Raw genomic sequence first — 12,401 nt, 5'->3', positions numbered from 1 at the left:
GTAATTTCGATTTCTTCATTTATTCAGGCAGAACTTTTATCCAGTTAGTTCAAATAACTGGTTTTGGTTTTAAATGTAAAGTGTCCAATTCTACTTACTCATCATTTTCTATTAGTTTCTATCTTGGCATTACTGGGGGACATTCCAGTTTGTACCTGGTGTCTTTTGTATTGAGTGAACACTAGAAATCTAGTATGTGGTTCTAAGAACATGGGGCCTTTAAAGGGGTTCCTTTAATTCTGCTCATAAAGCACATTTTCAGATGTTACTTTCTTTTGAATAATGCCTTGTGCTCAAATTTCCTAGGTAAAACACCCTACCAGGTAAAAGATTTAAGAGAGCTGGGCCATGCTTACTCAATGAAATGCAACAGAGTGGAAAATACCCTGTCTTGTCAGCTCAAGGAGATTATAATTTTTCTGATCTAGTAGTTAAAAGGAATTATATTATTTAAAGAACTGCTATTATATAGACATTAACTTATTAGTAGATTTTAGTCTTTTGTTAAATTATATGTTGAAGTTTCTGTCCAAAGGAATTCAAGTCTGTAAACTAAAGAATGATTTGGAAGCAAATGTGAAGCTGGGTTAGAACTTTTGTGCCTCTTTTCAACCCTTGTCCTCTTGCTGTGAAGACCAGCCTGTGTCAGATCATTGAGGATTAAGGATGAATGCATTGCTCAGCACCCTGCAGAGGTTGGGTCAAACACCTTGGCTTTGAAAAGTTATTCTTTTGCTTAGTAAGCCCAGAAATTTCAGGTCCAACTGCAGAGTGAAAGTTCGGCATTCTGTTGATTAAATGGTGTACTTGAAAATGATCTACAGCTCTTCTAGGTATCCCTCCTCTCTATTTGTGTATGATTGTGTCTGAAATCAGTAGATGGATCACCAGTGGATCTTACCTACAGCTGCTGTATTGACAAGGAGATTGGTTTCCACATAGTATTCCTGATAACATCCATGCTTTGACTTAAAGAAGAGGTTTGGCAGGTTAAGGTGGGGGAATGCAGAAATGTAAAGCAGCCTGTGATAATACTACTTTGAGATAAAAGGCATTGGATCTAGATCAGAAGCCCACTAAAGAGAAATATTATTGATCAGCATGGTAGGCAGAATGCAGGTGGCCTTTTAGGTGGATCAGACCAAGTGGTACTCTAGGAAGGGCTGCTGAGACCTGGGGGGAGAGGAGATCTGGGCCCACATCCTGGGCTAGCTCTGCTGAAGATGAAGAAATTGCTCTGCAGGCAATGAAAAAAGGAAAGAAAACCAGGGAGATTGGCATGTGTGTAAAGGGCAGTGACAAAAATTGAACCAAACCAGGAGTAAATTTATTTTTATGCTTATTGTTTTAGAAGTTTCTTTCAAAGTCTAACTTATCTTAAAAGAGAACCAGGCAATAAATCTTAAGGTATTTGGGATTTTGCATACTTTTCGTTAATTATGTTCATACTCCAGCTTAGACTGTGGAACACTCTTCAGGAGAACCCTTAATGTGGTTGAGAGCATCATCACCATTCCCATCATCATCTACGAGTGTTTATGAAATATGCAACCAAAGTCTTTGTGTTGTGGACCAGGAGTCTTTAATGAGAGTTTACTTGTGTTCTTCCAGGTAGCCCAGCCATGGCCCATAGGAATCTGACTTCCTCCAGCCTGAATGACATCTCCGATAAACCAGAGAAGGACCAGGTAAGCACAGAATTCTCGCTTCTTTACAATGTGAGACTAGGTGCATATGAGACATGCTGGGAAAGGATTAGAGATTTCGGACCATGATGTGCGGAGGGGAGTTTGCACTTTTTCTGAAGGAAGGAGAGACCCGAAGGAAGCTGGAATCAGAAGAGCAGAACCTCGTCTTTCCTCCACCCTCCCTGATGTGTTCACTGGGACAGTTCACATCCGGGAGCTACAGTTGTCTCAACTTTAAAACAGTAATCTTCTCAGGCTCAGAGTTATTGTGGGCATTAAAAGAAATAATTTAGGAAAAAGTGTTTTGGTAAACTAGAAAGAGCTAAGAAATGCTGATAAATGGCAATAATTTGGGGTAGTGATAGTTGGGTTGTCTCACTAGCTGTGCACTCATCTGTGTGTTAAAACACACAGCAAGTAGCCAACTTGAAGCGAAGAACAATCAGGTTGTGAATCTCTGTTCGCTTTCTTTTGAGGAGAAAATGGTATAAAATAACTGTGCCATTTTTTCCAGTTGGGTGGGTATCTGTGGAGGGAGATTATATTTTAAGAATGTAGTATATTGAAATTTGTAAAAGTATGCTTCCTACATAGAAAATCTCAAAGCTTCAAAGAAATGAAAGCAGCATATTTTAAAAATGACAGAAGTCCTGGCCTGTTTCCCCAAGGGCTGCAGGGAAAGTAGCATATGCCGGAAAGAGCAAGAAGAACATGAAGCAAGACAATTTGGTCTTGGTACTTGTTCTGAAACTGGCTGGCTGTGTGATGATGGACGCTGGTTTTCTTCTCTGTTAAATGGAAACAATAATATATGACTTGCCTCAGAAAAACAAGTATCTGATTCTTGCTTTTACAACTTACCTTTTTGTCTTTGGATATAACAGAAGAGTGTGTTTCTAGTTGGCTTCACTCTTGATATGGTAATTGTACGCTCAGCCCTCGTATCTGTGGATTCTGCATCCGTGGAGTCAATCAACTGTGGATAGAATATTTGAAAAAAAATTGCATCTGCACTGAACATGTAGACTTTTTTTGGTCATTATTTTCTAATTAATATAGTATAACAGCTATTTACATAGTATATATATTGTATTAGATATTACAAGTAATCAAGAGCTGATTTAAACTATGTAGGAAGATGTGTGTAGGTTTTATGCAAATCCTACACCATTTTATATAAGGGACTTGAGATTTTGATATTCAAGGGAGGTCCTGGAACCAGTCCTCTATGGATACCACATAATGATTGTATATAATTGTGTGACCTTATTCTCTCTCTCTCTCTCACACACACACACACACACACACACAGACACACACACAAAGTAGGTGAGTTTGAAAATTCCTCTTTTCACATTTTGCTGTTGTTTTAAAAGTCATATTTATGATGGTGTTCCTCTTAACCTGGCAACACTTGTAGTAGCGACAGAGGTTTATAAGCCTTGGTGAATTCTATAAGTACAGGAAAGGTATATAATACATTACATTCTTTCCTGTAAAATGGCTCTTGGATCCCTCCCTCCCTCCCTCCCTTCCTTCCTTCTTCCCTCCCTCCCTCCCTCCCTCCCTCCCTCCCTTCCTTCCCTTCCTCCCTCCCTCCCTCCCTTCCTTGCTTCCTTCCTTCCTCTAGGGCCTTCATAGTCTCAGATCTAAATTGCTAGAAAAGCCTTTGGAATTAATCCCTTATCCCTATTTTCTCTCAGTTCAATGCATTTTTCATATTATTGCCTTCATTTTTCTACACTGGATTAAAAATTTATAATGGCTTCCCTATCAAGTTAAGTTCAGAATTGCCTATGTGACTTTTGAGATCCTCTGAAATCTGGTATTATCCTTCTTATCTTTGTTCATTCATTTGTCTTCCCCAGAAGAGGGACTCTCTGTTTGGATCAGGACTCATTTCTTTACTTTCCTCTCCCTTATGCTGAGACAAATTCTTGGCTTCTTGAGCTGTGCCGCCTTCAAATGCTAATATGTCACCTTCCTTTCATCTGCCTACCTCTTGAAATGATCAGGGAGAAGATCATTAGAAATATTAGATACATTTGTGGGTACATACCTGTAGTGGCAAACGGAGAACTCGGGCCACTAAAGTTCCCTCAAGGCTATTTTGCACATTTTGTCTCTATTCAGTATTTTCCACGCAAAGTTTGCCAGGAGTCTCAATGCTGGATACGGCAGTACACTTACTAGGTTAGGAATATATCAGGTTGGTGGACTTTGTGAGGAAGGCTTCTTTTATTAAGGACAGCTCCCCTCTTGCCAGGAATTTGTCACTAAGCAGCTGGTAAGTGCTGGCTGAGAGAAATTTCCTAACTTCTTGGTCTCTTCATATCTGGGCATACACAGAAATCTGATGGCTTAAGATGTGTACTATGTAAGATTTTGATTCCAGTAGTTGAGGAAATATGTTGGAACATTATGATTTAGGGATATTGATTTTGCTATAAAACCTGTGTACATGGAGTCCTTAAAACCAGAATTTTCAGTGCCTGTCACTAGCGTCTTGTAGTCATCAAGGTTCATGTTAAGATGAAGCCAGGACGATTTAATCCAGGAGTTTTATTCTCTTTTGTTCACAAAGCCAAAAAATGAGGGTTAATGAATATATCATTATAAGAGCAACTATCCATGTAAGTGGTATCTATTACAGCAGCTATGGTTAATCCAATGAGTTCTCCCTTCTCAATAGAGGAAGAGACTCCATTCTTTGTTTCTTATCAGAGAGTTTGAAGAAGAGCTTTGTAACTGATCCATGATCTCTTCTAAAACCAACGGTACAGAAAGAAATAAAGCTAATATTGCTAGTATGTATACCTACTATTTTAGTAACTTCGAATACAAAAGCTCCTGCATCATTTTAGGATAAAAAAAGAAAAATGGATTTGCAAATAAGATGAAACTATGGTAAACTGGGCTTTTATTTTTTTAACCTTTTTTTTCTCTGTTTGGGTAGGAAAAAAGGTTGCCAGGCTCAAATTTGTTTTGAAAAAGCTTTTATAATTAATTAGCCAATGTCCTGGAAGTGATCTTGGCAGTAAAGTCAAACTTGTTCTGTATGCTTGTCCAAGTTGGCCCCCAAAACTTCCATCCGACCAGGACTGAAATTTCTGATTGACTGATTATTCTGCCTGGATACAATTTGAACAGTTGTGATGGTGCCTTGCCACTTCCTGGAGCTATCTAACTTCCCAGTAGCACAAGAAATGGGCTTAATGTTCAGAGTTATAAGAGGAACAGAATTGCTCTTTCTGACAGCTACATAGTGACAGAATTTGAGGGCATATTTTTTTTATGAGATTCTGTTTTGGGAAAACAGAAGAAACAAATCTGGGGACTGCACTTTTTTTTTTTCTGGCTCTGCCAAGCCTATGTACTTATGATTTCAGTAGCGGCTGCTTTATTGAGAAATAGCTCAAAATAGTTAACAGCAGAAGAGCACAGCCAAAATTTAGGTGATTCAATGCTTCAACAATATTCCAACTTGGATGTTACATTTATTAAGCAGAAAAACACCTGTGGAGAAGTCGATTAAAAAAATACATCTGGAGTTCATCTAGTTGTAAATCTACATAAATAATCTCTTTTATTTTGTTGCTATGGAGTTTTTTTTTTTTTTTACATTATCTAGTTATCTTTCTTGATTACTTTAGATTGATTTGTTTGCCCATTCCACTTTATTCTTTTTCTGTTCTTTTACAAATTTCCATGCATGTGAGATGGGTGCCCATCAAATGGAGTGGATTTAGTTCCAGTTTACATGTGAATATGGAGTCAGCTAGGAGGATAAGAAAGTTTTTCTCATCCTTTTACCTCTTAGCTTTAACTCTTGTGCTTAGTGGTACAATGACTTCAAAGGTTGACTTTTTTCAAATTTATTAATAACACAATAACATCTCACAATTACATGCCCAACCTTAAGGGAAATTGCAGTCGTGTAGATTGCAGTGGATGTAGCAGATGTAGAAATATCTTTCAGATTCTCAGGGAGATACTCGAGGCTCACTGTCTTGTAACCTTGTAACTGCTTATCTGGTTGTTATTTCCATGATACTCATTATTTAACTAGCTTATCTGAGGATCTGTTTCTTAGGAATCCTGGTGGAGTTTGGCCTAAGCTTAATTTCGAAAGTATATTGTAATCATTTTCAGCACTACCCATTCCCTATTATTTATAAAGATACTTGGCTGCCTTGGTTCTTGTTTTTGAAATGTTGGTATTTTGCAGAAATAGACCTGAATTTAAATATTTTGTCAGAAAGTAAGAGGGTGAAACCACGTATAGATTTGAAACTGCGAAGCCATGACCACTTTAAAATGAACATTTCTAGAAGGAAACAGTCTGTGATTGAATGACCCTAATCTTTTTCTTACACATACGTGATAGAGGAGTAAGTAAACCCAGTCCAGCTGAGATGACTTCTTTCATGATTTGGAAGGTATATTTCCATCCCAGGGCTCACACAAAGCTTGCCTTAGCATTGATCGTGATCTCATAACCACACTGACGGCAAAGTATTATACAAAAGCACCTCCTTTTCTTTCCCACAGCTCAGCCAAAAAGCCCTGCAGTTCACACTTAGTATGGGTGGTCTTACTTCACCCCTCAGAAGGGGGTGTAGTGGCTAAAAAAGGCTCATGTTTTCCGAGGTTGTATTACTTGTCTTTAGCATGTTTTCAGGGAGCAGCGAGACACTAAGTCAGGAGAGCTCCAAATGGAATCACATCTGTGACAATCTGAGAACAAAGGCGTGTTGTGAGGAGGTGGTTGCAGTCCTTAGACGTCCTTAGTCACTACAGTTTTGGTTCTGTGTCAGCTTTAAAATGAAGCAGATAATGCAATATGAAGTGAACTAGGCTCTCTCGTGTGTTTTCAGGCAGGAAAAAAGGGAACCTTTCATAACATTTAGAACTATGGTAACTTTAACTGAAGCTGCAATAACTTTGAACTCCTAAATCACGTCATAACTGTATGCTGCTCTGACTTGAATTCACTGAAAATGTATATTCTGTGCTAGAAGGTATTCTCTCGTAGTGGTAGGTTACCGAGGTCAGTGAAAAAGATACATCTTTTGTCTCATGGAGCTTCTGTGCTTTTGGGAAGAGATAAGCAGTAAACAACAAAACCAAGTAAATGAATAGGATAATTTCCCTTCATGGTAAGTGCTGTCTTGAAAATAAAGCAGAGTAATGTGGAGAAGTACAGGGAAACTATTTTGGGTAGGAGGATTAGCCAACAAGGAGCGGATCTGGGGGAAGAGGTCCCTAGGCTGAGCAAAAAGCAAGAGCAGAGGTCTGAGGAAATGAGTATGGTGTATCCAAGGAATTGAAAAGTCCAAAGTGGCTGGATTCAAGGTGTGCAATGGTATATGAGATTGGGACAACAGGCAGGAGGACCTTCTTCTTCTTCTTTTTTTTTTATTCTAAGTGCAATGAGACACTATTTTAGGATTTTTACTGGGAAAGTTGTATATTCTGACTTACACTTTAAAAAGATCACCGGAGATGCTGTATGATAGGATGGAGAAATTTTCCAATGTTCTAGATCATCTGGTGTTGTTTCTATATGAAGTATTGTATGCTAATGCTCTGTGCATTAAAATGAGAGCTCATAGACCACAAGAACCAACTTATTAATGCGTTACCCATAGATAAGACTTTTGCTGTCAGCAAAGAGAATTCTTCTGTGCCATAGAAGTATTGTAAGAAAGAAAAAGACTTTGCTAGTTCAAATGTTTCCAATGTACTGTTGATTATATTAGTTAATATTAATTATTAAAAATATTTTAATGTACTAGAAGTGGGTGAAGGCCACCAAGAGTAGTGAGATTGAGTTTTCGAGTGATCGTATCTATAGCTGCAGTCCTCTTGATGCTACGGTTGGCTGACATCAGGCATGCCACCCAGCTAATGTCACATGACCCATGAACCTTCACTGGAGGCCTCACTAAGGAATGGTGACAGGGACAAACTTCTTAGTGTTTATGGTTCAGAAAGGAGCATCAGGGTGTGTATGAATAGGACAGAGTCTTGTGCCACATTCTTACCTGTACCTGTGAAAGGATTGAACCCCAGGAGCACTCCACCCCTGTATTTGACATTTTAACAAAAGGCATTGTAGTTATTACATATCTTAAATAATAAACCAGCATGTTTGATGTCACTTTTTTCTCTTTTCAATACGTGGCATTTTGCTTGTACGCAAGCATCATGGATATACTTAGAATATATCGCAGAGAACAGTAGAATGCCATCAGCAATAATCTCTGATGGAGACATCCTCTCATGTCACGGTCACCTAAGTCTCACCAAGTCCTCATAAAACAAACAAACATTTTTCCTCTTGGAAGTGGCAAATTATTACAAAACCAGAAAACTGTAATATCTTTATGCTGAACACTTTAAGAGCATAGTTAAAAAAACTTTATACTGGTTGTAAATACATATGTAGGATCTTTCTTTCCCTGCTATAGTTACATGTTAATATCTATAATTTTTTATAATGTTAGGATTTTCTGATTCAAAAATATACAAGATTGCTGTAAAATTTAAACAAAGTAAAAATGAGTAAAATAAAAAGTGAAAATTCTTAAATTGTAACCCTTCAAAATAACCACTATTAGTGGTTTGATGTAGGGTCCTCTGGACTTTTTTGATGCATACTTATATATTTGTATGTATATATAATAAAAATAAGATCATATTGTTCTGCAACGTGATTTTTTTAAACTAACAATACCATGGACACCTACCTTATTCTTCTTAAAGGCTGCATAGTACATATAAATCATATTTGATTGAAATGATCTTCTATTAATAGATAGTGAGTTATTTTCAGTTCTTTGGTTACAAATAAGCCCTTAAGGAATAGCCTTACTTTGATTTTTCTGCATTCTTTCCTGAGTATTTCTGGAGGAGAAATTTTTCTAAGTGGACTTGCTGGGTCACCGTGTATTACCAATCCAATTCCCTTCCCAAAAGGTTATACCACTTGTGTCCTAGATCTTTTCAACACTTTAATAAATCCTCCTCCACTGCTAAGATACCGTTTGCCAGTCAGTTTTGAGTTTCTTCCTTATGATTCACTCCACTAAAAGCGTACCGACTCAGCGAAAGTAAAAAGAATCTCGGTAGCTAGCATCTGCCTCCCTGCTTACTTTGGGGCCTTTTGTCAGAAGGTTAAAATACAGAGCTTAAAACTGGGTTTTCTTGTGGTCTCACTGGCTGTCCACACTGGCTGATCACCCGTGTTCTGAGATAAGGAGGTGAAAAAGGCAGGGCTCATAGACTTGGCCACCTGTATGTTTCTCACTGCTTTGGCTAAAGGTGTTGCTGTTCCCAGCTCTGAGAGAGCTTTTCAGGCTCTGTGGGAATTTCCTTGGCAACCACAAATGGCTTCCTCTCAAGAGCCCTTCTTGGTGGTCAGCATTTGGAACAAAAAGAAAAATGGCAAGCAGAGTTGGACAAGTGTTCTCTTTGAAGCATTATTCAACACATTTGCAGCTTGGATCTGCATCTCCTTCCTTCCTTCCCCCTAACTCCCAAGAGCGTTTTACGTGCACATACATCCAGACTGTACAGTTAGTTAAATCAAAAATTTTATACCTTATCTGGAGTGCTCTGTTAGGAGCTTTGAAAGAGTGTTGTCATCTGAAATAGCTAATAAAAAGATTAGCCAACCATTTTTTACATGTTGAGGCATATTTGCAAATTCTCATGCTTCCCGATTTCCCTCCCAGTGGGGAATCTCTGCAGAGTAAATTTATGAAGAGATCACACCATGGGAGGAAGTTTCTCTTGCTCTTCTTTAGAAAGAGAAGAGAGTCCCACTGTTTCCAGCTCACTTGTCTGATTGATCCAGCGGCTAGTTGATTTATTTGCCTCCACAGAATCTCATGACCTTATCAGTCCCCAACAGAGCTTTCTGATTTCTCCATGTGCTACCACCAATGATCTGGTTGCACTCCCTAGAGGTGAACTGAAATGAAAACAACAATGCTTCTTTTTCTTTTGCCACTATGTTAAAAGGGCAGCAGTCACTTTTTCTATACAATCTGAAAGCCAGTGGTTAATCATACCAAGCTGACATTCCTGCTTAATCAGTCTTCCATGCATACACATAGGAGAGGGTAGAAAGTAACTTAGTCATTGTATAGGGAGCCATTATAAGCTTTGAATGTCAAAATTAGCTGCACTGTTTATCATTCAGTGGCTCTATCTGATGGTATTGAGTCTATTCCTATGTAAGGACTAATTAACAAGTAACATAGATTTACACCTACTTATACTAATGCTTTGGGATTGGTACTATCAACCCTATTTTCTATATTGGCAAACTTGAGGCACGCAGAGATTAAGTAATTTCCCTAAAGTTAAATAGCGTCTAAGTGTTAGAGTTTGTCCTGATAATGTCATGAATTCTGCCTATTAGGGTCTCTTTTAGGTCCCAAGCCACAGTGAAACAGACAGGTGTCAAATTAATAGTTTCTGGCTTTTGGTTTGTCTTTGAGGCACATGTGCTAAATGGCTAATCACCAGAATTACTATTTTAAAAAATCAGTAATTTAAAAAAAATTCTTAAGGGTCTTATGGAGGCTGGATGGATGTTTCTGCTGCCACAGTGATTAAAAAAGACTCGATGTTGTGTCCCCATACCCTGGGTGGGATTGGTGGAGGTCAGTGAGAAAAGGCTGATATAATAAAAAAAAAAGTATAATCTCAGGTTGTAAGTTTATATCTAGCTGATTATTCACACCAAATAAACTGTGTGGGAATGACAGCAAAGTGCAGCAGGAGTTCAGGGAAAGACAAGGTAACTGTGTGGGCCAAAGCTGTCAATCAAAGAGAAACCAGAGATTTTAGAAGCATCTTCACTTTTAGAGAACAAAAATAACAGAAGATAAGAGTTTTAGTCAAACGAAACATTCTTCCTTGGATAAAGAGTTAGGTAAGAAATAGGAGAAATAAATTGGAAAGCAACTATCTGCAGTTTAATAAAAATAAATGACTTAGTTCATCCAATAAATGGAAAGCATTGTGGCTATTAGAATTCCTTGAAATATTGGCCTAAAACTCCCCAAATTTGATGAAATACAACAACATTTCAATGTTAATTTTTTTTTTTTTGGTGGTTAGAGTCACCTGTAGAATTAGTGAAAGTAGATTAGATTAGCCAGTTGACTTGTCCGCAGAACACAGTAGATCATCAAGAGTTAGAACTCACTTAATTTACGTGTCTTCACTTGCACTTTCCTAAAATACCCCGTGGTTCTTTGACTTTCATTCTCTCTGTAGATATAGCACCTCTAGGTCATTTAGTCTGATAGATACACATCATTATAACCTTAAATTTTTTTTAAGCAATTATATTGAAGTTTTTCATTAGGCTGTTCATTGCAATAGCTTTCAAGACTTAAATAAACATGGTAAACCTTAACTCTTCTGACTTTCAGTTTTCTGATTCATAATACAGATATTATAATTCAGTCTGAACTGCCTTCTCCACAGGGTTGTTGTGTGAGAAGGAAAGTGCTAGATATGCTTTAAAATATTATACAAATTTTCATCGTCATTGTCATTATTTAAATGAGCTACTGCTCTTTATTTTTGGTTTTATTTTGCAGTAAGATTGGGTGGGATGGAAGTCAATTTCGTTTTAGATATCATGCCTTGTATTTTAAATTTGCATTGCTAATTTGGCTCTTTGGGAGTTCATGTTTTCAACTTCTACTCTATATATACTACTCTACCCACACTCTATGAAATGTGTCCACTTGTCCTTCCATGAATATTGTTATTGCATGCATGTTTCTGTTGGATCCAAGTATCTCTTTCCCTCTACACTTTTCCAAGTCCTACCTTTACTTTAGAACTTGTCAAGTGCTGCTTTTTCTTTACATCCATCCTTGAATATTGCAGTTAATGTTAATTACTTCTGTCTTGAATTTCTGACACCATTTAGTATTTACTATTTTCATCGCTAAATTTGTTACTTTGCATAGATTCACTAGTTTGTTGTTTTTTATGTGTATGTCTCATCTTCCATACTGGGGGAGAGGCAGGAGCCTTGTGTGTTAGTTGCTGATGTTAACGATGATGCTGACTAATTGGAGAGATTAAGCAGCTCCTTGTTCTTTCTCTAGAGACTTTATTTTAAGTCTAAGAAAATGACTGTGACTGTGAGACTTTCTCAGAGAAATTCCCAAAGTATTGTTCTTGTCTTATCATGATCACTGGCAGAGTGTTTTATTAGGTTAACCAGTTGCTTAAAATGCACATTCTTGCCCATCTCATACATTTTAATTTTTTTTCATTTAGGGAAGTCATGTAAATGCTAACATTTCAAATATAGTTTGCTCTTTCATTTGCTAAAATCCATTTACACATTTTTCTCATAATGAAAACTGAATGAAGATAGTTAACTGGCTGATTGACATAGTTTAAAGAAAACGCCAAATCTTTCTTTTTTCTTTATTTAAAACAAACTGTAGTGTGTCTCAAGGACATACTGGAAAAGCCAGCTGCCAGCAAAGAAATATGTTCTGTTGCAAGATGACATGCTATTGCTAAGTTTTCTCAAGTATAGCACATTTCAAATCATGGACCATACAACAGTCTACTTTTGGAGATGAGCTACTTCCTTTTTTATAACATGAAATAATGTGAAATTAGGTGTAATGCAGATCAAACTCGGAAAGGATTTATTATCAAATG

At 37.5% G+C, this 12,401-nt stretch overlaps 1 protein-coding gene across 3 annotated transcripts in view; it reads left to right on the top strand.

Moving 5' to 3' along the window:
* Positions 1 to 12,401, top strand: part of SLC4A4 (solute carrier family 4 member 4) — a 330,474-nt gene that overhangs the window by 190,326 nt on the left and 127,747 nt on the right. For all 3 annotated transcript variants that reach the window (XM_069458317.1, XM_069458318.1, XM_069458316.1), the window contains exon 7: positions 1,612 to 1,688. In XM_069458317.1, the coding sequence (XP_069314418.1) occupies positions 1,612 to 1,688 (77 nt within the window). The remainder of the gene's footprint in view (positions 1 to 1,611; positions 1,689 to 12,401) is intronic.

Source organism: Eulemur rufifrons, chromosome 24 (genome assembly GCF_041146395.1).
Source record: "Eulemur rufifrons isolate Redbay chromosome 24, OSU_ERuf_1, whole genome shotgun sequence".
NCBI classification, from domain to species: Eukaryota; Metazoa; Chordata; class Mammalia; order Primates; family Lemuridae; genus Eulemur; species Eulemur rufifrons.
Note: the sequence above shows the minus strand (reverse complement) of the source record. Positions and strands in the feature narration are given on the sequence as shown.